The sequence below is a fragment of the Saccopteryx leptura genome, chromosome 6 (assembly GCF_036850995.1).
Source record: "Saccopteryx leptura isolate mSacLep1 chromosome 6, mSacLep1_pri_phased_curated, whole genome shotgun sequence".
NCBI lineage: Eukaryota > Metazoa > Chordata > Mammalia > Chiroptera > Emballonuridae > Saccopteryx > Saccopteryx leptura.
This window is the reverse complement of record NC_089508.1, coordinates 102,175,542-102,200,865: the sequence shown is the minus strand read 5'-3', so window position 1 is coordinate 102,200,865 and position 25,324 is coordinate 102,175,542. Positions and strand designations below refer to the sequence as shown.

The 25,324-nt window shown below is 38.5% G+C and overlaps 1 protein-coding gene and 1 pseudogene across 3 annotated transcripts in view; one reads left to right on the top strand and one right to left on the bottom strand.

The window, feature by feature from the left end:
* Positions 1-25,324, top strand: part of HEATR5A (HEAT repeat containing 5A) — a 134,556-nt gene that overhangs the window by 64,054 nt on the left and 45,178 nt on the right. For 2 of the 3 annotated variants that reach the window (XM_066344151.1, XM_066344150.1), the window contains exons 17-24: positions 215-320; positions 943-1,133; positions 2,813-2,969; positions 9,256-9,445; positions 10,348-10,517; positions 14,398-14,424; positions 16,594-16,732; positions 23,582-23,761. In XM_066344151.1, coding sequence (XP_066200248.1) covers positions 215-320; positions 943-1,133; positions 2,813-2,969; positions 9,256-9,445; positions 10,348-10,517; positions 14,398-14,424; positions 16,594-16,732; positions 23,582-23,761 — 1,160 coding nt within the window. The remainder of the gene's footprint in view (positions 1-214; positions 321-942; positions 1,134-2,812; positions 2,970-9,255; positions 9,446-10,347; positions 10,518-14,397; positions 14,425-16,593; positions 16,733-23,581; positions 23,762-25,324) is intronic. The other variant, XM_066344152.1, reaches the window with a different exon arrangement.
* On the bottom strand, positions 4,233-4,702 carry LOC136375936 (protein mago nashi homolog 2 pseudogene; annotated as a pseudogene).

The following is a 25,324-nucleotide window of genomic DNA, read 5'->3' as shown; positions in this document are numbered from 1 at the left end:
GAATAACATAATCAGAACATTTTTTGCATTGTTTATGATACATTTTCTTTTCCTAAAATGTTTCCATGTGCCAATATTTTAGTAGTCCAACAAAAAAATGCAACAAAACAAATTAGCAGTAGATACTCAGTACTGCTCTTTGATTTACTATATCTTGGATTAACAAATCCACTATCTTTTCTATTTGCTTTAAATATTTTATGTCTGATTTTAGGCGTCTCATATTGGAACAGCTTCTGGATGCTATAAAGCACACAAAAGGAGCTCGTCAGCAAGTAGTTCGGTTGCATGTTGTTTCTTCAGTTTCTAGTTTCTTGAAGGTAATTCTAGTTTTAAGTTCACGTTTGCTTGATTTTCTTTTTTTAAATGTATTGTCAACTAAGTAAGTTGGACAAAAATTTAAAGGACTGTCACTTCCTCCTCCACCTCCCATTTTTCTTAATCTCCTAATGAAAAAGTTTTTGGATTTATAATTTCCCTTTTACTTTTTCTCCATCTAAAACTTGGTCAAATAGTTTTGGCTTGGAGCTGTGCCTTAACCTCCTGAGCCTAATATCCTAGACCAGGAATTGTCAGACTATGGTCTGTGAATCAAATCTGATTCATTGTTAACATTTGTTAACCTACTGTTGCTAAGTAAAATTTAATAGGCTTTATTGGTCATATATTTTACGGAAAATCACTATTAATATTCTTCTGAACACATAGATAATACAATGGTAATTGATCACCACATTGTTTACTTAGAGGTTTAAAATTCTAAATTACATTGTCAGAAAAATGAAATTATTGATACATTTGTATGTTCAGTTTTGGGGTTCTGATGTTGTTTTAAGTAGTAAACTAAGTATGACCATACTTGGTTAACTAGAATATACATTCCAAATTAGATAAGAAAATTCACTGCAATTGTAAGTTTGGATTGTTCTTTACATATTTTAGTATGTGGCTTGCTCCAAGGGAAATTTGGGTCCAGAAGAAATGAGAAGACCTGCCCTAGCATTGGTAATGGGAGCCTTGGAAAGTCCCAGCCCCCTGTTGAGATGTGCAGCTGCAGAGGCATGGGCTAGGTTAGCCCAAGTGGTTGATGATGGACCTTTTACTGCTTCGTTAGCTCAAGTTAGCTTTGACAAGTAAGTGAATTTATCATTTAATATTTCTAGGCTATGTGTCAAAACTGGGTATAGAGGTTAATACTGCCCTGCCTGCTTTAAGAACGTTAAGGTAAATGAGATAAAAAATATGAAAATAGTGAAACAATAACTACAAATAAAAGTTCATTGTTAGGTTATTAATACTGCATATATAGATAAAGATATATTATCAGTGGTGGTAGTAGTGCAGGTAACAGTTTGGTCTTCTGGTCTTCTGAATATGTGTGTCTGATTTAGTTAAGAATTTGAAGTCTGCCCTGGCCAGATAGCTCAGTTGATTATAGAGTGCTGTCCCCATATGCAAAAGTTGCGGGTTCAATCTCGGGTCAGGGCACATAAAGGAACAGATTGATGTTTCTGCCTCTGCCTCTCCCTTTCCCTGTCACCCTCTCTTCCTCTCTCCCTCTCTTTTCTTTCCTCTCCCTCCTCTTTCCCTTCCTCTCCCTTATTCTCTTTTTCTTTTTCTCCCCCCTCTTTCCCTTCCTCCCCCTCCTTCTCCTTCCTTCTCCCTCCTTACTCCCTCCCTCTATCTTCCTCTACCTCCCTCTCCCTCTTTCTCTTCCCATCTTTCTCCCTCTCCTTTCTTCTTCCCCCTTCTCCTTCCCTCTCTCTTTCTCTCTGTTCCTCTGCCTTCTCTCCTCTCTAAAATCAGTAAATAATTTTTAAAACAAAGAATTTGAAGTCTGGAGTTAGACTATTAATTTGGTTCAAATTCCAACTTTTCCATTTAATAGTTGGATACTTTGTAAGAATTACTTTGGCTATCATATGTGGTTTTCTCATGTAAAAAGGAACAGATGATAGGCCCTGGCCGGTTGGCTCAGTGGTAGAGCGTTGGCCTGGCGTGCAAGAGTCCCGGGTTCGATTCCCGGCCAGGGCACACAGGAGAAGCGCCCATCTGCTTCTCCACCCCTCCCCCTCTCCTTCCTCTCTGTCTCTCTCTTCCCCTCCCACAGCCGAGGCTCCATTGGAGCAAATTTGGCCCGGGCGCTGAGGATGGCTCTATGGCCTCTGCCTCAGGCGCTAGAATGGCTCTGGATGCAACAGAGCAACGCCCCAGATGGACAGAGCATCGCCCCTGGTGGGCATGCCAGGTGGATACCGGTCGGACGCATGCAGGAGTCTGTCTGACTGCCTCCCCGTTTCCAACTTCAGAAAAATACAAAAAAAAAAAAAAGGAACAGATGATAGTGTGAATCTCAAGATTGTTGGGAGGATTAAAGAACTAAAGAACTAAATGAGAAGCACTTAAATTAGCACACAATACATGAGAAATTTTCTAATATTTCTCTTATATTTAATTTTAAAATCAAAGTTCTTGAGTTGAACTCTATATGGAATCAAAGTATCTCAGCAATGTGAATTTTTAAAATGTAATTCAATAAAATAATAATGCCCTCCATATTAGTATGTATATCTCTGAAAGACATTGAAATTGTTGTTACTTAAATAATCAATAATGTGAAGACATTTTTATTTTTGCATTGTTTTTCTTTGCAAGATACCTGTCTGGTTATTTCAGAATTTTTTTGTTGGTTAACAATAAATATATTTCTGAATTTTGGAACTATTCATACTAAAAGTTTAGCCTCAGTGACAGTATCATGCAGTAATTTTGCCTCAGTGATAATCATTTATTTTTATTTCCATAATCATAGACTAAAATCAGCAAGGGACATGGTTACCAGAACAGGCCATTCATTGGCTTTGGGATCCCTCCATAGGTATTTAGGAGGAATAAGTTCTCAACATTTGAATTCTTGTGTGGGAGTTCTGTATACTTTGTCTCAGGACAGCACTTCTCCTGATGTACAGGTGAGTACCCTATGTGTACCCTTCTTGAGATTTGTGATTTGTACCTAATACAAATTATGTTTTATTGACCATTAGTAATTTGTAAGTAATTTCCCTCTCATAATAAATATCAAAACCATTTTTAGCCATGATGGATTTTTCAAATTTAAATCTTATTATTTTTACTTCCCACTCAGTGTCTAAAGTCTAGTTCAGTATCTTTTTCTAAGAATGATTCTCCCTGCCATCTTAATGATAACATCTGCTATTTTGGAGAGCTTAATAGGTACCAGGCATTTTATTACATTCTTCTAAACATATTCATATAGTTAATCCTCGCAGTGATCTAGGGTGTATATTCCCATTATACAGAAAGAAAACTGAGGCTTACAGAAAATAACTCAGGTTAAAACACAAGTCATGGACTCTAAATCCACGTTCTTCACCACTTTACCGCATTGTTGTATATATCTTACCCATTCCTGTCAAAGTCATCATTTTCCTGGTATTTAATCAAATCTTTAATGATTGTTACTCTTCCTGCTCTTTTACTCCTCTTAACTATTTCATGTGTGTCTTTATTTACTGTAATAGTCTCCTACCTGGTTGCTTTGCTTTACTTTTAGGTTTTTTATTTTTATTTTTTTCAAGCTTGGGTAAATTTTATTGGAGCAAAAGTTGGCTTTTATTTACAGAATTTAATGTGTGTGGGGATTGTCTGACTCACTTGGACACAAGTGAAGATAACCAGTAAGCTTGTTTATGTCTTTTTTTATTTTCAATTTGCATACAACAAATTTGTTTGCTTCACATTCATAAAAACCTCAATATTGTGAATGACAAATAAATCGTCCCCTATTAAATGTAAAAGCAATCTTAATTAAATATAAAAGCAACTTTAAAAAACAAATAATTTAGATTTTTTTTTTCTTTATTAAGTGAGAGGAGGGGAGGCTGAGACAGACTCAGGCATACTCCCCAACTGGGATCCACCCAGCAAGCCCACTAGGGCACATTGCTGTGCCCATCTCGGGCTGTTGCTTTGTTGCTCAGCAACCAAGCCTTTTTTTTTTTTAGCCCCTGAGGTGGTGGCTATGGATCCATCCTCAGTGCCCAAGGCCAACTTGCTGGAGCCAATTGAGTCATGGCTGCAAGAGGGGAAGAGAGAGAGAGAGAAAGAGAGAAAGAGAAGGGGAGGGGGAAGGGTAGAGAAGCAGATGGTCGCATCTCTTGTGTGTCCTGACCAGAATCGAACCCGAGACTTTGACACTCCAGACCAATGCTCTACCACTGAGCCAACCAGCCAGGGAAGATTAAAATATAATTCTTGAAATATAATTTAGTAAGGCTAAAAATTAAACATTTTAGGTCATGTACCAAACAGTAAAATTTCTTGAAGGCCTTTAGGGTCCTTTGACTGATTTTTATCAATAAGAGAACCTATTTTCGATATAGTAAAAGAAATATGTTCATCTCCAATTCTAATTCAACCTTCTGTCAGCCAACACTGTCAGGGAGAGACCACAAAGCATCATCTTTTATAACTTCATTGTCATCAATAATTCTTTCAGTTCTTCCATTACACTCTTGAGTACGTAAGCCTCTTTTCTGATCATGACATGATTTTTGTAATTGCTGTTGTTAGCATATCTAAGATTTCCTTCCAGCCCAAACTCAAATTCCAGAAACTTGTGTCCAAACTTGCCTTTGTGCTCTGCATAATAATGCAGCTAGAAATCACCGACCAAAGCCATTTTTGTTCCTAGAAACCCTCTGAATTCATCCAGTATGCCACTGAGTACCTGGCAGTGACCAGGTTCATTTCAACTCCCCCTCATGTGAAACCAAATTTGTTTCCCTGACAGACTTACCTTTTCACTTCCCTATTGAGAAACTGAAAACTGCTCATGGCTTCCTAAATCAGTGTCTCATTCAAGTTTCATCAACTGACCCAGGAACCTGCTCTCTTATTACCCCAAAGTGTTGGTATTCTACTATACATATGATCTTCCTACTTTTATCCCACACATGTCACTCTCATGTCTGCACTTACATTTTTTCTGTTGCTCTTCTTCCTATTTTCTATCTGATAATCCAAAATTTTTAGTATTCCTTAGATCCAGTTAAGCAACTTCTTATCAAACTTCAATATCCCTAATCCAGAATTGGCTTTCATTCTTTGAATTACCATATTATTAATACTGTCCTCCATATTATCTAATACTTGATTGAATTGACTTATCCTTTTTTTAGTATAGTACTTTTTGCTTCTATTTATTATATTTCTCTTATTCAAGAAGTCTGTTCTGATGCCTGACAGGTGGTGGCACAGTGGATAAAGTGTTAACCCAGAACAGTGGGGGTTGCTGCTTTGAAGCCCTGAGGTCGCCAGCAGGGTCATTGGCTTGAGGAGGGGAATTGTCCACATGATCCCAAAGCTTGCCAGTTTGAGCTCAAAAGGTCACTGGTATGAAAAGCCCAAGGTCGCTGACTTGAACATGGGGACACTGGCTCAGCCCTGGTCAAGGCAGATAAGAGAATCAATCAATGCACAACTAAAGTGAAAGCAACTATGAGTTGATGCTTCTCATCTTCTCTCTCCCTTTCTGTCGCTTTATTTTTTTTAAAGATTATATTTATTCATTTTAGTGAGTAGTGAGAGAAAGAGAAGGGAGTGAGAAGATGGGGAGGAGCAGGAAGCATCAACTCCCATATATCCCTTGACTAGGCAAGCCTGGGGTTTCGAACCAGCAACCTCAGCATTCCAAGTTGACTCTTTATCCACTGTGCCACCACAGGGCAGGCTTGCTCTCTCTCTCTTTCTCAAAAAAAAAGGGGGGGGGAACAAGTCTGTTCTGAATGCAAAGGTTTTTTTTTTTTTTATTAGTTTTTATGTAAACACAATTATGTAACACAATTTATTGTGTTTACATAAATTCTAGTGTCCCCCCAAATGCATCCCCCCATCCCCCGTGTTCCCCTCAACATCCCCCTTACCCCCCTCCCTGCAACACCCTCCCCCCTTCCCTCCAGGATTATCTCATCCTCATTCCCTTTCCCTCTGTCTGCTTTCCCTCTGGTTCCTTTGACCCCGCCTCTGTCTTATTCCATTCCTCAGTTCACATTGTTCCTTGGATTCTTCAAATGAGTGAGGTCATATGATGGGGTTTTTTTGAGGTTTTATTTTATTTTATTTTTTATTTATTTTTTTACAGAAACAGAGAGAGTCAGAGAGAAGGATAGACAGGGACAGACAGACAGGAACGGAGAGAGATGAGAAGTATCAATCATTAGTTTTCGCCGCGACACCTTAGTTGTTCATTGATTGCTTTCTCATATGTGCCCTGACTGGGTGGCTACAGCAGACTGAGTAACCCCCTGCTCAAACCAGCAACCCTGAGTCCAAGCTAGTGAGCTTTTGCTAAAACCATATTCACAGTTACCCGAGAAAGCCGCCCTGTTTAGGTTAGTGAGGAAGGCGGAGCATTTCTTACTCCCTATTTCCTTCGGGGTTTGGTTATATATTTAGCCAATTTTTCACTCGACCATATCTTTGGGTGTATTGCGAAGCTTCTGGAGGCTCCAAGTATAGGTTTTTCTGTTTCTGGTTGAAGATCTTGTTGAGTTTTGGGGGAGATTTATCGGTATCGCTTCCTACCCCGCCATTACTCTGACGTCATCCCTTCATATGTTAGCTTTTGCTAAAACCAGATGAGCCCGCGCTCAAGCTGGCGACCTCAGGGTCTCGAACCTGGGTCCTCCGCATCCCAGTCCGATGCTCTATCCACTGTGCCACCACCTGGTCAGGCGATATTTTTCTTTTTCTGCCTGGCTTATTTCACTTAACATAATAGTTTCTAGGTCCATCCATGTTGTCACAAAAGGTAAGATTTCCTTCTTTTTCATGGCCCCATAGTATTCCATTGTATATATATACAGTAGCTTTTAATCTATCAACAAAAGGAATTCAATATAAAAGCATGTGCATAGCTATGCTTTTATATTGAATTCTATACATATAAAAGCATATGCATAGTTATGCACATGCTTTATATTGAATTTTTGTTGTTGATTGATTTAAATGCTTTATATGGCTTTCTTTGTCATTAAATCTGACTCTTTTTTTCTAATTTATTTATTGATTTGAGAGAGAGAGAAACATCCATCTGTTTCTGTATGTTCTCTGACTGGGAATCCATCTATATCCTCTGCGTATGGGGATGACGCTCTTACCAGTTGAGCTATCCAGCCAGGGCTAATCTGATTCTTCTTGGTTGCTGCTATCTCTCACTTAGTGGGAGTTTATTTTTGTGGGATTTAAAGTGCTGTAAGCTTTCTTATACATCCATTGATAAAGGGAGTTAAACTTTCTAAGTTGATTTCCTGAATGAAGAACATTTTATATGCTTATTATGGAAAATAAAAGCATACGTCCCTGGCCGGTTGGCTCAGCGGTAGAGCGTCGGCCTGGCGTGCGGGGGACCCGGGTTTGATTCCCAGCCAGGGCACATAGGAGAAGCGCCCATTTGCTTCTCCACTCCTCCCCCCCTCCTTCCTCTCTGTCTCTCTCTTCCCCTCCCGCAGCCAAGGCTCCATTGGAGCAAAGATGGCCCAGGCGCTGGGGATGGCTCCTTGGCCTCTGCCCCAGGCGCTAGAGTGGCTCTGGTTGTGGCAGAGCATTGCCCCCTGGTGGGCAGAGCGACACCCCTGGTGGGCGTGCCGGGTGGATCCCGGTTGGGCGCATGCAGGAGTCTGTCTGACTGTCTCTCCCCTTTTCCAGCTTCAGAAAAAAAAAACAAAACAAAAACATACGTAAAAATTGAGAGTATATGAGGAACCTATACCCTTTATCCAACTTCAGTGATTATCAGTACATGACCAGTCCTGTCTCATTTAAATCAGAGTTGGTAAATTTATTTTATAAAGGGTAAGACAGTAAGTTATTTAGGCTTTACAAGTCAGACAGTCTCTGTCACTGCAACTTCTGCCACGTAGCAGGAAAGCAGCCATAAGTCATACATAAATGAATGAACACAATTGTGTTTCAGTAAAACTTTATTTATAAAAACAGATGGAGACCAGATTTGGTTTGAGGATGTTTTGTCTGTTTAATATGTATTTATATACATACATATAAAAATACTTATTTTCTAATCATCGTTTATAAAAGTGTGGCTATCATAAGTGTTCACTTCTCTGAATCAAGTCTCAGACTGTGCACCGTGTACCCATACCTAGATCAGTAAGCAGAACACTATCACTACCCCAGACATTATCCTCGTGTTCCTTTCTAGTCACACCTGTCCCACCAAGGATAACCACTGTCCTATTTTGCAACAGCGCTTATTAGTTTTGCCTGCTTTTATAATCTTTATCAGTGGAATCGTCTGGTATGCACACTTTTATGTCTGGCTTTTTCAACTTTGTCTTTGAGAAATTTGTTCATATTATAATATGTAGTTGTAGATTTTATTGAATCTTAAAAACTTCAGTTTTCATTCTTTAGATTAAACAATAAACAATTATCAATAAACTAGATTTAGCTCAGGCTGTTAGCTAAAGAGTCAAACAGTATCTTGGGATTCTTAGTGCTGAGATATAGCATTCTAAACTAGATGATTGTCTCTCAGTTGTTTTTTACTAGATATTTAAAGAGAAACATTCTCTTAAACTTTTAAAGTTTTAATTTTTTTTTTAATTTTTTTTAAGAGTCCCAGGTAAAAGTATTTTTGTTTGTCTTACCTGTCATGGCGCAGTAGATAAAGCATCAACCCGGAATGCTGTGGTGAACAGTTCCAAACCCCGGGCTTATCTGTTCAATGCACATAGGGGAGTTGATGCTTCCTGCTCCTCCCCCCCCCCTTCTCTCTCTCTCTCTCTCTCTCTCTCTCTCTCTCTCTCTCTCTCTCTTTTTCTCTCAAAATGAAAAAAATTTTAAAAATTAAATTAAGACTTTTTTTCCTATTGACTTGAGAGAGGAAGGGGAGGAGAGGAAGGGAGAGAGAAAGAGAAAAGCATCAACTCATCATTTCACTTAGTTCCATTTAGTTGTGTGCTTATTGACTGCTTCTCATATGTGCCCTGACTAGGGGGTGAACCCACAACTTCTGGTGCTCCCCTTTATCCACTAAGTCACCTGGCCAAGGCTTAAATTTTTTTTATTTCCCTTTCCAATTTAGAAATAGCACACAAGTACTTTACTTTGCTAATACTTTATCACTTGCTTCAAAAAAAGAATAATTCATTGGGTTTTATCTTTCTTAATGCTGCTGCTATACATATTAAAATTTTTTTTCTGTCTTCACAGACCTGGGCACTACATGCTCTATCATTGATAATTGATTCTGCTGGCTCACTCTACTATATGCATGTGGAACCTACCCTTTCTCTTATTATAATGTTGTTGTTAAATGTGCCTCCTACTCATGCTGAAGTTCACCAGAGTCTTGGTCATTGTTTGAATGCCCTTATTACTACATTAGGTCCAGAGTTACAAGGTATGCATAGCTGTTTTTGAGATGTTTTACATGAAAAATGTACATATAAAAACGAATGAATTCAATTCCTATAGTTGACTCAAATACTTGTCATTAAAATGAAGTTTACCAGACTGTTCTATTCACATGTATTGGTAGAATGTTGAGAATACTCTTGGGAAGACTTTGAATATTAGATGATGACACAATAGAAAAATAGCATAGGAACTATGGTACTTAATTTAAGCTCTACCACTACTGGAGTGACATTGGGAAAATTTGTACATCTCTGGGTTTCATTTTTCTCTATCAAAGGAAGGGAAAGTTGAAAAGCCTTTCTGAATGGCACAAGTAGGTGCTCAGTAGTGTATTTTGTTAAATAAATGCCATTTATTCTGATTTCTCACCTTGAAAAGACAAGGAATGCATATATATTTAGGAAGATTTGATATGTTTTAAAAATGCTTCTCTTAATTAAAATGACAGACATGAACTAGAATAAAGAACTCTTAAATTTCATAAGAAATAAACTACTGCATCCAAAACTCAGATATTCTGATCTGTTCATCATACAATCTAACATTGTATGATGTTAATATATGAAAACAACTCTCAGCTAATATAAGCAGGGATAAGTATATTAGCAATTTCTAATTCTACTTTTCAGAAAACTTTGGTATAATGGGTAGTCTTATGTTTTTCTTTGCCTAATGATTTGTATAGCCATAAACCTTTCAAACTAAGAATAATTATTTAATCATCTAAAATTCTTTCAGCTGGATTATCCCTGATTTTGTAGAAGATACTTACTTTATAGATTCTTACATTTAAAATTGGGGGGAAATTTTTTAACCCAGTAATATACGCTTAAAGATTAATGATTTTATAGGCAAATTACGAAAAGCTTTCTGCTTTTATTTTAGGTAACACTACTTCAATTTCTGCCTTAAGGACTTCCTGTCTGTTGGGTTGTGCAGTGATGCAGGATAACCCAGACTGCCTTGTTCAAGCTCAGGCCATCTCTTGTCTTCAGCAGCTTCATATGTTTGCTCCACGACATGTTAACTTGTCTAGCCTGGTCAGCAGCCTCTGTGTGAGTATTAAATTATAAAAGAGACCTGAGTCCTGGCTAGATAGCTCGGTTAGTTAAGAGCATTGTACTGAAGCACAGAGGTTGCTGGTTTGATCCCTGGTCAGTGCACAGATGTTCCTGTCTCTCTCCTGCTTTCTCCCTTCCTCTCTCTAAAATCAATAAAATAAACATTTAAAAAATAAGTAAATAAATGAGACCCTGGTGTCTTTTATTGGAAACTTAGATATAATTCTCTAGACTGTGTGCAATGGCTTTTTTCCCTCAGTTCTAGTCTTTCATGTGGGAGTGGGGAACCAATTTTTATATATCATACCTTAAACCTCTCATATGTTGATTCATTTTTCTCCCATTAATGTTGAACTTAATACTTTGAATATTTATTTATTAATCTGTGAGCATATGCAGTATGCTTACATGTCCCAAGTACTATATAAATACATACTGTAGGACATGGAAAAATTTATGTGGCAACATTTTCCCTCTCTTCTTCGTCTCTTCCAAATTATCACATACAAAGTTCTTTCCATCTCAGATGGGCACATAACATTTTTCATTAATATTGTAACAGCATATGCATCAATATCTTCATTCTACTAATATGTCTTATGAATATAGGAGGTGGTTCATTACTGTCAGTGGACTGCCTCAAAAATTATTACATTTGGCCTGACCAGGCAGTGGCGCAGTGGATAAAGCGTTGGACTGGGGTGCAGAGGACCCAGGTTCAAGACTCCGAGGTCGCCAGCTTGAGCGCGGACTCATCTGGTTTGAGCAAGGCTCACCAGCTTGGACCCAAGGTCGCTGGCTTGAGCAAGGGATCACTTGCTCTGCTGTAGCCCCCCGGTTAAGGCACATATGAGAAAGCAATCAATGAACAACTGAGGAGCTGCAATGAAGAGTTGATGCTTTTCATCTCTCTCCCTATCTGTTCCTCTCTCTGACTCTCTCTGTCTCCGCAAAAATAAAAAATAAAAAAATTATTACATTTAGAATGAAAACTTGACACCTTTGATTTTTAATTTTTTCTGCCTGCAGTATTCATAGCACACTCCTATTAGTAATGTGACAGTTGAGAATTGCTGCCTTATTTAGACAGATCTTTTATTTTCAAACATGCAGCATTTCGACCTTGAAAGAACCTCAAACATCATTAAAAACCAGTCTTCTTGCCTGACCAGGTGGTGGCGCAGTGGATAGAGCGTCGGACTGGGATGCTGAGGACTCAGGTTCGAGACCCCGAGGTCACCAGCTTGAGTGCGGGCTCATCTGGTTTGAGCAAAAACTCACGAGCTTGGACCCAAGGTCGCTGGCTCCAGCAAGGGGTTACTCGGTCTGCTGAAGGCCCACGGTCAAGGTATATATGAGAAAACAATCAATGAACAACTAAGGTGTCGTAATGCGCAACGAAAAACTAATGATTGATGCTTCTCATCTCTCTGTTTCTGTCTGTCTGTCCCTGTCTATCCCTCTCTCTGACTCTTTCTCTGTCTCTAAAAAAACAGTTCTGTAAAAAAACAAACAGTCTTCTCAATGAAAAGATAAACTCAGGACCAAAAAGTCAAATAATTTGATTAAGTAGTATGGTAGCTTTACATCTAGAAACCAGGATTCTGAACTTTTTGTCCCATCCTCATTTTATTATTTTAGTTACAAATGGCTCCTGGCTCTGTCCCATCACCTCTTCCAGCCTCAGCTCTTGTGTCTGTAAAACACAAGAATTAGCCAAGATGTGCCTATAAAGACACATGCCCCAGACATTTAATAACCACATATTAAGTAGCAGTTTTTATTTTTTTACTGGATACCTTATACACAGATTATGTTGCCTTCGTATTGCTTTTGATAGTTATATATGTAAGACTCTTAGAAAGGGGCAGGCTGTGACTGACCTTCCTAGTAGAAACTTTGTTTCCTGCCTGCATTCTACATGTATAAGAGAAAACAGCACTTACTGGAAAAGGATTTTACCTTGACTACCAAACGACTTTTCCTCGGAAACATTACTCTTTATATTTAGAGAACCATTGCAAAAACCAATTATTGAAAAACATCCACTCCTTTGTACGTTGGTCTGACTTTTCACTCTCCATTTGAATATAATGATGCTGCCATTTTTTTTAATTATAGTAGGAAATTTCCATTAATGGCCTTTCAAAATTTCTTTCACTCTACATGGATTCATTTATTAAATTTTTTGGTTTTTTGAGAGAGACAAGAAGAGAGAGAGATGAGAAGCATCAACTTGTAGTTGTGCACTTGAGTTGTTCATTGATTGTTTCTCCTATATGCCTTGTCTTAGGGACTCCAGCCGAGCTAGTGACCCCTTGCTCAAGCCAGTGTGACCTTGGGCTTCAAACTAACAACCATGGGGTCATGTCTATGATCCCATGCTCAAGCTGATGAGCTTATGCTCAAGCCAGTGACCTCAGTTTAAAACCTAAGCATCCCAGATCAATGCTTTATCCCACTGCACCACTACTGGTCAGGCCATTTATTAAATTTCTTTAACATTACATGAATAAACAAAGTTTGTTGAGAAATAAAAAGCAAGACTAACTACTAACTCTTGGTCAATTAGATCTGTTCAAACTCATTACCCTTTTCCTAAACGAGAAAGGTTACAGACACATAAGGAAGAATAGATATTATTATCAGATTATTTTGTGCTCACATTCAGAGCAATTGAAAAAATCAAAAGTAACAATTACAAATCATATTCATGTTAGTTATAATATTTAAGCTGTAAAGTGATATTTCTTTTTTAGAGAGAGGGGGACAGGCAGGGACAGACAAGAAGAGAGAGAGATGAGAAGCATCAACTCGCTGAGGCACTTTAATTGTTCATTGATTGCTTTCTCATATGTGCCTTGACAGGGTGGAGGGTGGGACTTCAAGCCAGCAACCTTTGCGCTCAAGCCAGCAATCATGGGGTCATGTCTTTGATCCTCTGCTCAAGCCGGTGATCCCATACTCAAGCTGGTTAGCCTGTGCTCAAGCCAGCAACCTCAGGGTTTCAAAAATGTGTCCTCAGCATCTCAGGTTGCTGCTCTGTCCACTGCGCCACCATCTGGTCAGGCTGTAAAGTGATTTTTTTTTTTACACAAATTATATTCGAAAGTTGCTATTGTAATGTTAATTTTTGTGTCTTAGTTTGGTTATTAAAGCTTTTTATTCTAAATTTATTATATTTTAGAGTTTTCTATAGTTAGGAAATTGCCTTTGCTTTCATATTTAACAATTTTATGATCAGGGTTTTTTTTTTCTACAAAGAGTTTAATTATTTAGCATGAAGTGTTTTCACATTAATTGAAACTCCCTTAATATTCAGATTACATTTTTCATTAAGAAAGAATCTTAGTGGAAAAGACTTTCTTTTAACTGCATGCTATTTAACTTTTCTGAACTTGGTCTCAGCTACAGTAGCAATTCTGAGTACTCTCAATTTTAAAACTTGGCTTCCAAGAATAAGAAAAAAAAATCTATAATTAACTTGTGATGAGATAAACCATTAACTTTGTTCCTTGCTGGACACCTGTTCCTGTGAATGCAATCCAGATCCGTCCTCTCACACTGGCAACTCTGATCTGGTTTGTTACTGAAGCTTAATAAGAGATTCCAAAGGAAAAACTAAATTCACAAATGTACATTTTAAAATTATATTTTTACATCCTGAGTTGACTATTTTCAAGATCTTAGCTCAACTCATATTTTAAGTAAATGAAGTATTTGTGGCATATTTTTAAAGCTGAAGCTAAGCCAGTTTTAATGTTAGAGCTCTATCAACATTTGTATTTTACTTTTTAGGTAACTGTTGTCAAAATCACTCTAGTATTTACCATTTGGTTCTGTCTTGACTGGTCTGTCATTTGTTTTTGTGCAGGAGATCTTGTTGGATAATTCTTTGTTGGTAGGTCCCTGACCCTTGATTCCTAACTTCTTTTGAGGTTTGCAGTGTTGTTTCCTTGTCATTTTTTTAGCAGTAGATGTTCTTGTTTTCTTCTGCATCTCTTTTTAAGCTAACCATTAATGCAAATTCCACTGTATGTAGCATGCTTTATAGTGTTATTTAATACCAGTGTAAAAAAGTCCTCCCTAACCTTCTCCAGCTGGTATATTTACTTCTTGCACTTAATTTTGCATCATTTTGGTTAACATGTTCATTTCCGAATGGAATTGTAGTTACAGTTTGATTTAATTTCTTATTTTGCCTGTTTGGTTTGTTTGCCTTAACCCAGTCTATTCCTCTTCCCTTTACAAAGGCTGGAGAATGACATGGAGATATTAAGCATCCCATTTTGCTTTGTGTGACAGCCTTCAGTCTTTTTTCTACCAAAATACTTTTAAGCATGCTTTCTATGTTAGATTGGCTAGCTTGGATAATGCTGCACCTGCCTTGTGTTATATGCTTTTAAAACTCCAATTAAAATAACTAATAGATTCATTAACTTTTCTTTAAAATTGTCTCATAGAGTGCTTTTTTGTCATTCTTATTAGATGCAGCCATAATCTTGGGCATGAATAAATTTAATGTTTTTATATTTTAACTTCTCTGTTATCCTGTGTACTAGTTTCTAACAACAGAGTTCTTAAACGTGACTGGAATGACATTACCTTGGGACTTTGTGAATGGCATTCCTCTATTCCCACTTTTGAGTTTATGATATAGCTTGAGGATGTATTAGAAAATATTTACAAAGTAGTTCCTGTCCATATCTTTCACTGATCATGTATTTACAAACTCTTTGTCTTTTGGCTTCTGATAAAATTTAGGATTTAGCTGTCTTTGCATTTGTTTCTTCTGTAATTCACAAAGCCAGCTGCCACCACCTACTCTTTTCCTCAAAATTAGCCTCTGCCCTTTTCAGCAAATTGACCTACTTCAGTCCTTTTCTTCCACACCAGGTCTAAAGATAACTGTAGGAATTATGCCATTACTCAAATTTTGCTTGGAAAAATCACTATCATAAGACACATATTCATTGTCTTAAACCATACCAAACTGTTCTTTATTTTCATATTTAGAACAAAATAAAGTTCAAAAAAATCTACACTTTATTCTACTTATAAAATCAGTGATAAGAATTTGTATGCAACAACCTTTAACTCATTTAAGGTATATTACTAGTCATATCATTTACCATATCATTTATATATACAACCTGTTGAGATTTACATTGTTTAAACACTTCTAAGTAAAAAGAATGTATTGAATCTGTCATTCTGAGCAGAAATATTCTATTATATCTTTATTATATATACATATATATAAATTTTGCTATCTATAATGTTTATCACTCAGCATTTTTGGTGAATATGTTTTCTGAGTAAAACTCTTCTGCCTTTATTTGAAAATGTATTTACTTACCCTGTATGGAATCTGAATAAAATACTATTGATAAACACTTGCATTAATAATAACTAGTCTTTATTGATCATTTACTGTTTGCCAGGTGATGTGCTAAGCACTTTTGTATGTTTCTTTGTGTTAACTTCACAACACCATGTCAGATGGGGTAGTGTTATCTCCAGTTTACAAGTGAGGAAACTAAGGCACAGAGAGGTTAAATACCTTGCCCAAGGTCACGCAGCTAGTAAGTGGTGGATGTAGGACTCAAATCGAGATAGTTTGATTCCAGAGCCTCCACTTTAACCAGTATACTATAGTGCTTAAATAGATTTATGTAAATTTCTACTAGGGAATCATTAAAAAATTATAATATAGTTGCATGAGCACAAATATATAAACCGAAGGTAAATTCTTTCTCAGTTACATTGCTTTTATCTCAAAACTATTTTTGCTCATAAGTTTTATGTCTGCTAACACTGTCACGAGGCTTCTGCTTGGATTTACTTATGAATATTGCATAATCAAGTACGTCTTACTCCTTAAGTTATTTCTAAGTTATATAATAAAAAATGTATACTACAATAATTTGAATTTTTATATATTTAACAAGTTGCATCCAGCCCAGTAATGGGCTTGGCAGAATCAGGAGGCGTCCAGTGAATATCTGCTAGGCTTTTGGAGTGCTAGCACGAATATCAGTTCCTTCAGTTCCCACATGGTGTTTTCCAGGTGAACCTCTGTAGTCCCTATTTGTTACTGAGAAGAGCAGTTCTGGCTTGTTTACGTCAGCTTGTGCAGAGAGAAGCAGCTGAAGTTTCAGAACATGCTGTTATGCTTGCTAAGGAGAGCAAACAAGAGTTGACTCCAGGTAATGCTTTTTCTCACTATTAGCTCCAGCTCAAATAATTGTTTGTTTTAATCTTAAATCTTATGTGGAAACATGAGTTCTTTTTAAACTAAATTATAATTACATCATTTAGATTAAAAATTGTAAATTTATTTTTAAGCTTTAGAAGAAGTTGTAAAAATTAACAAATGATTATCTTTAAATTAGTTCAATACTCTTCCTATTATATTACTTTTGGGATGTCATTTTTCAGAACAATATTTTTCTGCATATCCTAAACATGAGTTTTTAAAACAAAACTTATAAGCAAGTATATAATATGTCTTAAACCTGTTACGACAGACAATTGCTAACAGTTGTTATCATTATAATCAGTGATGTTACTGGTTTAGAACAGTGGTTCTCAAAGGTAGGCCTCCAAACCAGCAGCATCCACCACACCTGGGGACTTGTCAGAAATGCAGTATTGGATGCAATCCCAAATCGGCTAAATGAAGAATCTGGGAATAGAGCCCAGCAATCTGTTATCTATGTTTTTACAAATCCTGTGTTAATGTATACTGAAGTTTGAGAGCCATTGGGTTTAAAGCAAGTTTTTTCACAGGTCAATTGAATTGGATTTAGCTCTTAAGTAATTTATATGTGCCTTTTCTTCTCCCAAAATTTCATTTAATAAAGTCCACCATAAATGAGTCAGCTTCAAGTTAAGGAATTTTTTGGTCCCTTTTTCTATATTTCGGAGGTAAATTAAAGGATTTCTTAACCAATAAGATTTGTTTGAAGTATATATCCCTTCATTTTATTTTATTATTGATTGATTGATTGATTTTAGAGACAGAGAGGAAGGGAAAGAGAGAAAGAAACACTGACTTGCTGTTCAACCCATTCATGTACTCACTGATTGATTCTTGTATGTCCCCTGACTGCAGATTGAACCTGCAGCCTTGGCATATCAGAACAATGATGCTCTAACCAAATGAATGGTCTATCCCTTCATTTTAAAATTATGTAATCCAAACACACATATAAATTCAAACAGCCTACAAAAATAGTAATGATAATATCATAGTTTTATGTATATAGTATCAAAAGTGCTGTCATAGCCTGACACATGGTGGCATCAACCTGGGACATTGAGGACCCAGATTCGAAACCCCCGTGTCATTGACTTAAACGTGGGCTCGTCTGGCTTGAGCCGCAGGGTCGCCAGCTTGAGCGCAGGGTTGCTGGCTTGAACCCAAAAGGTCACTGGCTTGATTCCCAAGTTCGCTGGCTTGAGCCCAAGATCCCTGGCTTGAGCAAGGGATCACTGACTTTGCTAGAGCCCCCCAGTCAAGGCAGGTATGAGAAAACAGTCAGTAAATAACTGAAGTGCTGCAGCTGCAAGTTGATGCTTCTCATTTCTCTCCCTCCTGTCTTTCTGTCTCTGGAGTACGTGTGCACTACAACAAACAAAAATGTGGGCCCTGGCCAGTTGGCTCAATGGTAGAACAGCTGGGTATATGGATGTCCCTGGTTCAATTCCCAGTCAGGGCACATGGGAGAAGCGACCATCTGCTTCTCTACCCCTCGTCCTCCCTTTCTCTCTCTCTTTCTCCCTTTCCCTTTCCCTTTCCCTATCTTATCTCATTCTCCATCCCTGTCTCCCTCTCCCTTTTCTCCTCCTTCTCTCCCTCTCTCCTTCTCTCCTTCTTCCCCTCTTTCCCTCTCCTTCTTTTCCTCTCTCTCTCCCTCTCCCTTTTCCCAACAGCAGCCATGGCTCAATTTGTTCAAGTACATGGGCTCTGGGCTCTGAGGATGGCTTCATGAATTAAGCCTTTGCACCTCAAGTACTAAAAATAGCTCGGTTGTAAGCATGGCCCCAGATGGGCAGAGCTTCAGAACCAGATAGAGGTTGCTGGGTGGATCCCGGTTGGGGCGCACGCAGGGGTCTGTTTCTCTATTTCCCCTCTTCTCACTTGGAAAAGAAGAAAAAAACAACAACAATAAAAACAAGCCTGACCAGGCGGTGGCGCAGTGGATAGAGCGTCGTACTGGGACACAGCGGACCCAGGTTTGAAACCCCGAGGTCACCAGCTTGAGCAAGGGATCACTTGCTCTGCTGTAGCCCCCAGTCAAGTCACATCTGAGAAAGCAATCAAGGTGCTTTCTAGAAAACAACTAAGGTGCCGCAACAAAGAATTGAAGCTTCTCATCTCTCTTCCTTCCTATCTTTCTGTTCCTATCTGTCCTTCTCTCTGTCTCTCGCAAAAAACAAACAAAAAAACACACAAGAAAGTGCTGTTATACTTTAGATCTCAGATTTCACAATGCTTTCTGATATATAAAGCATTCAGATCTGTAATATTTTTTATTGTCATACTATGCTTTCAAGCTTTTTCTAAAAAATGTATTGATTTTACAGAAAGAAACATCGATTTGTTCCACTTACATGCCTTCATTGGTTAATTCTTTCTTCTCTGTGCCCTGACCAGGAATCAAACCTGACAACTTGGTATATGGGGGTCAGGGACGCTATAGCCAACAGAGCTACCTGGCTAGGGCTGTGCTTTTTAAATGTTTTTTTTGTTTTTATTAATTTTTTTTTAATTTAGACAATTTTAACAGGGTGACATTGATTAATTAGGGTCCATAGATTCAGAGAAAACATCTCCAGGTCATTTTGATATTTGATTATGTTGTATACCCATCACCCAAAGTCATATTGTCGTCCGTCACCTTCTATTTGGTTTTCTTTGTGCCCCTCCCCTTCCCCTATCTCCCCCTCTCTCTTTCCCTCCTCTCCCCCCATCCCCCGTAACCACCACACTCTTGTCCATGTCCCTGAGTTTCATTTTTGTGTCCCACCTGTGTATGGAATCATATAGTTCTTAGTTTTTTCTGATTTACTTATTTCACTCAGTATTAAGTTCTCAAGATGTTATCAAGATCTATCTATGTTGTAAATGATCCGATGTCATCATTTCTTATGGCTGAGTAGTATTCCATAAGTATATATGTACCACATCATCTTTATCCAATCATCTATTGAAGGGCTTTTTGGTTGTTTCCATGTCTTGGCCACTGTGAACAATGCTGCAAAGAACATGGGGCTGCATGTGTCTTTACGTACCAATGTTTCTGAGTTTTGGGGGTATATACCCAGTAGAGGGATTGTTGGGTCACATGGTAATTCTATTTTTTTTTTTTTTTTGGTATTTTTCTGAAGTTGGAAACGGGGAGGCAGTCAGACAGACTCCCGCATGCACCCGACCGGGATCCACCTGACATGCCCACCAGGTGGCGATGCTCCGCCCATCTGGGGCGTGGCTCTGTTGCAACCAGAGCCATTCTAGCGCCTGAGGCAGAGGCCATGGAGCCATCCTCAGCGCCCGGGCCAACTTTGCTCCAATGGAGCCTAGGCTGCGGGAGGGGAAGAGAGACAGAGAGGAAGGAGAGGGGGAGGGGTGGAGAAGCAGATGGGTGCTTCTCCTGTGCGCTCTGGCCGGGAATCGAACCCACGACTCCTGCACACCAGGCCGATGCTCTACCACTGAGCGAACCAGCCAGGGCCACTATTTTTAATTTTTTGAGGAACCACCATACTTTCTTCCATAATGGTTGTACTAATTTACATTCCCACCAACAGTGGATGACGGTTCCTTTTTCTCCACAGCCTCTCCAACACTTGTTATTACCTGTCTTAAATTAGTTTTTATTAAAACTTTTGCACTAGCTTGAATTAATTAGCATTGCTGAACTGGTTATACCAGTGATCGAACAGGTTGCACAACTCATTTGAAAACACTTCTGTAATTATTTACCTTAACCAGTAAATTTTTAATCTCCTAACTATGAGATTTTCTCCTCAAAGTAACCTTTGGTTTATATTCACCACTTAAATTATATCTGTTGTTTTAGGCTTTGATTGTGTCCTTATCCTGATTTATGTTTCTAGAATTATAGAATTAGCTATTCAAGTAAATTATAGTAAAATACTCAAATATAATTCCTTTTTTAAATTTTGTAATTTTTCATACCCATGGAAAAATTCATTCACCTACATAGGATTTTTTGTTTGTTTGTTTGTATTTTTCCGAAGTTAGAAACAAGGAGGCAGTCAGACAGACTCCCACATGCGCCCGACTGGGATCCACCCGGCACACCCACCAGGGGGCGATGTTCTACCCATCTGGGGCGTTGCTCTGTTGGAACCAGAGCCATTCTAGCACTTGAGGCAGAGGCCACAGAGCCATCCTCAGCGCCCGGGCCATCTTTGCTCCAATGGAGCCTCGGCTGTGGGAGGGGAAGAGAGAGACAGAGAGGAAGAGAGGGGGAGGGGTGGATTAGCAGATGGGCGCCTCTCCTGTGTGCCCTGGCCAGGAATCAAACCTGGGACTCCTGCATGCCAGGCCAACGCTCTACCACTGAGCCAACCGGCCAGGGCTACTTAGGATCTTTATGACACTCATTTATATAGACATACAGTCCTTTTGCCAAACCATTTCAAGGCAGGCTGCAAGTAGCAATCATGACAGTTCACCCCTAAATACTTCAGTTTGTATTTTGCATGAGAGACATTCTCCTACATGACCACATATCATTTCCTTGATTAATAAAATTAACAGTGATTAGTGACATCAGAGAATGTGCAGTTCTCATACAAATTTCCTGTTATCAAAAAAAAAAAAAACATCTGGCCCTGGCCGGTTGGCTCAGCAGTAGAGCGTCGGCCTGGCATGCGGGGGACCCGGTTCGATTCCCGGCCAGGGCACATAGGAGAAGCGCCCATTTGCTTTTCCACCCCCCCCCTCCTTCCTCTCTCTCTTCCCCTCCCGCAGCCAAGGCTTCATTGGAGCAAAGATGGCCCGGGTGCTGGGGATGGCTCCTTGGCCTCTGCCCCAGGCGCTAGAGTGGCTCTGGTCGCGGCAGAGCGACGCCCCGGAGGGGCAGAGCATCGCCCCCTGGTGGGCAGAGCCTCGCCCCTGGTGGGCGTGCCGGGTGGATCCCGGTCGGGCGCATGCGGGAGTCTGTCTGACTGTCTCTCCCCGTTTCCAGCTTCAGAAAAAATACAAAAAAAAAAATCTTTTATGACTCCTTCCCATCAACCAACCCAAATTTAGGATTCAGTCATGACTCAAACATTGCATTGGTTATTCTGTCTCCTTAGACCACTAATTAGAAACAATCCTACCATCTTCTTCTGAACTTTAAAAGATCATTCCTTTTTTAAAATTGTCTAATAATGGGCCTGACCAGGTGGTGGCGCAATGGATAGAGCATCGGACTGGGATGCAGAGGACCCAGGTTCGAGACCCCGAGGTCGCCAGCTTGAGTGCGGGCTCATCTGGCTTGAGCAAAAAGCTCACCAGCTTGGACCCAAGGTCACTGGCTCAAGCAAGGGGTTACTCGGTCTGCTGAAGGCCCACAGTCAAGGCACATATGAGAAAACAATCAATGAACAACTAAGGTGTCGCAACGAAAAACTGATGATTGATGCTCCTCATCTCTCTCCCTTCCTGTCTGTCTGTCCCTGTCTATCCTTCTCTCTGACTCTCTCAAGTCTCTGTAAAAAAAAAAAAAAAAAAAAAAAGGTCTAATAATGGGAAAGTCTTCAGAAAATAAATGCTTTCATAAACCCTAGATGAGTTAAATCTTCAAGAGAAAATTCGTCGTTTTAGCATTTCCAGAATTAGAGGAAATAGATGCTAGATAAGGCTTATATTTCTTGAGATGTTTTATTCTGCAATGAGAATATTGTGTAATAATATGTACTAATTTAGTAGTGTTCTTTAGTTCCACAATGCCTTAGTTGTAGTGATTAAACACTGTTCTCCATGCAGATTTTTTTCTGAATTTTCCTCTTTATGTTACTAGATTTAAAACGTTTTCCTTACCAGAATAAGGAAATCTTAATTATGATTATTTACTTGAAATTAAATTTAGAGAGAAAATAAAATAATCATACAAATAAACATTGTATAAAAGTTTAAGTTTTGAGCCCTGGCCAGATGGTTAAGTTGGTAGAACATTGTCCCAATATGCCAAGGTCATGGTTTTGATCCTTGGCCAGTACACATACAAGAATCAACCACTGAATGCATAAGTAAATGGAACACAAATTGATGCCTCTCCCCCGACCCCTCTCTTCCTCCTCCTCCTCCCTTCCTCCCTCCCTCTTTCTCTCTAAAAATTAGTTTTTAAAAAATGAGGAAGAGTTTATATACTGAATGTTAATTGGGTTAAAATGTTTACCTAATTTAAGAAAAACATTAATAACTCTCAGTAAAAATTTATCTTGTAATAACATTGCATAAAAAATAACTATAGCCTGACCAGGCGGTTGCGCAGTGGATAGAACATTGGACTGGGATGCCAATGACCCAGGTTCGAGACCCCGAGGTCGCCAGCTTGAGTGTGGGCTCATCTGGCTTGAGCAAAATAAAAAATGCTCACCAGCTTAGACCCAAGGTCGCTGGCTCGAGCAAGGGGTTACTCAGTCTGCTGAAGGCCCGTGGTTAAGGCACATATGAGAAAGCAATCAATGAACAACTAAGGTGTCGCAACGAAAAACTAATGATTGATGCTTCTCATCTCTCTCTGTTCCTGTCTGTCTGCCTCTGTCTATCCCTCTCTCTGACTCACTCTCTCTGTCCCTGTAAAGAAAAAAATTAAAAAAAAAAAAAACTTTAAAAAAAGTAACTATAGAGTATCATGAATAATACCAAACTGTGTTATAAAATAGACCTCAGTTTGTTAAGGCACAATATTTGGACTACTTCTTTAAAACATACTGGCACATAATATTTTGAAAACTACTAAATGTGTGTGCTTCTCATATGGCAGTTTTGTTTTCTGTATTACTTAGATCATCGATTTTCTTCTTGTCAGATGCTAACATCAGAGAAGTAGGCCTTGAAGGGGCATTACTGGCCTTACTAGACAAAGAGACGGATCAGAGACTGTGCCAGGATATCAGAGAGACTTTAATTCACATGCTCACTTCTATGGCAGTAGAAAAACTTTCCTTCTGGCTAAAGCTTTGTAAAGATGTACTTGCTGCATCAGCTGGTAAGTACTGGTAACTACCAATTGAAATAATAATATTGAAAGTAAAAGTTATATAAAGTTGTTTGCCAGTGATGACTCATCAATCTTATGTGACTATTTGGATTATAATTGCTTGAGGCTGTCTTCAAATAAAGAGTCTGGTGCTAGTGTTTAAGTCTAACACTTAAGCCTGCTTTTTTTCTTTTGGTTATCTCATGATTTTCCTGTGTAAAACAAACAAAAGTAGAGTCATTATTTATGCTGTAAAAAGAAAGAACTAGCTTTTAGTAGCCTATAATCTGTTTTCATACATGTAATAAATACTTTAGGAATTGCCTCACATCAACATAATAGAAAATTCACCAAAGGTTATGATACTCTGAGCAAGCCATTTCTCCAAACTTATGTTATTTTCAAAGTGTTTGAAATGCTTGTTATTTTCAAATGTCTTTGCTACTATAAGATAATTGTTAGTGATAAAGTGTACTGGAATCTTTAACATTTATCCTGACCCAGGTCATGTTGCAGTGGATAGAGCGTCAACCTCAGATGCTGAGATCCCAGGTTTGAAACCCTGATCTTGCTGGCTTGAGTGCAGGGTCACCAACTTGAGCTGGGATCATAGACATGACTCCATGGTCACTAGTTTAAGCCTAAAGGTTACTGGCTTGAGCCAAGGGGTCACTGGCTGGGCAGGAGTCCCCTGGTCAAGGCACATGTGAGAGAAGCAATCTGTGAACAACTAAAGTGCCAAAACTACGAGTTGATGCCTCTCATCTCTTTCCCTTCCTGTCTGTCTCTGTCTCTGTCTTCTCATTAAAAAAAAAAAAGAGAATCTTTAAAATTTATATTCTTTGAGTAAGAAAAAAATAACTGAGGGGAAGAAAGAGATAGAAACAAGTTCTGTTCTAGGTATACTGTACGTGTTTTATCAAGCATCCTGTGCATAGGCAGTAATATTTAGTTTTATACAGAGAAAACAAGACTTGGAAAGTTTATAGTAATTGCCCAAAGACCCACAGAAATGGATTCAAACCTTAGCATGTGGAACTTTAATAAAACTTAACTTTCTAATATATTTCAGTAATTCTCAACTCAATTATTTGAATCTTATAATTTAATGTAGCACTGATCTCTACAATTATGTAAAAGCAAAAAGAGAACCATAAAATTCTGGGGTATTTTTTTTTCTACATTCTCAACTTTCTACCTTGATTTTTCACTTGATCTTAGCCAAAAGGTAGAGAAATGATCTACCTTGATTCTTTTTTTTTTTAAGATTTTATTTATTGATTTTACAGAGACAGGAAATGGTGAGGGAGAGCGAGAAGTATCAATTCCTAGTTGCTTCACTTTACTTGTTCTTTCATACTCTCTTCATACTACATAAGAACTTAAAGGACTTCTCCTTTAAAAGAGAATGTTTATGTATATGTACTTAGACAGATAGATTGATTATACTTTTCTGTTATCTCACCTGTCATTTTCATTTTACATTTATACTCTCTGAGCTTATTATTTGGCCCTATTCCCTTTTATTAGGAAAACATACATTTCAGTTTCTGTTGACTTCTCAGTCATAAG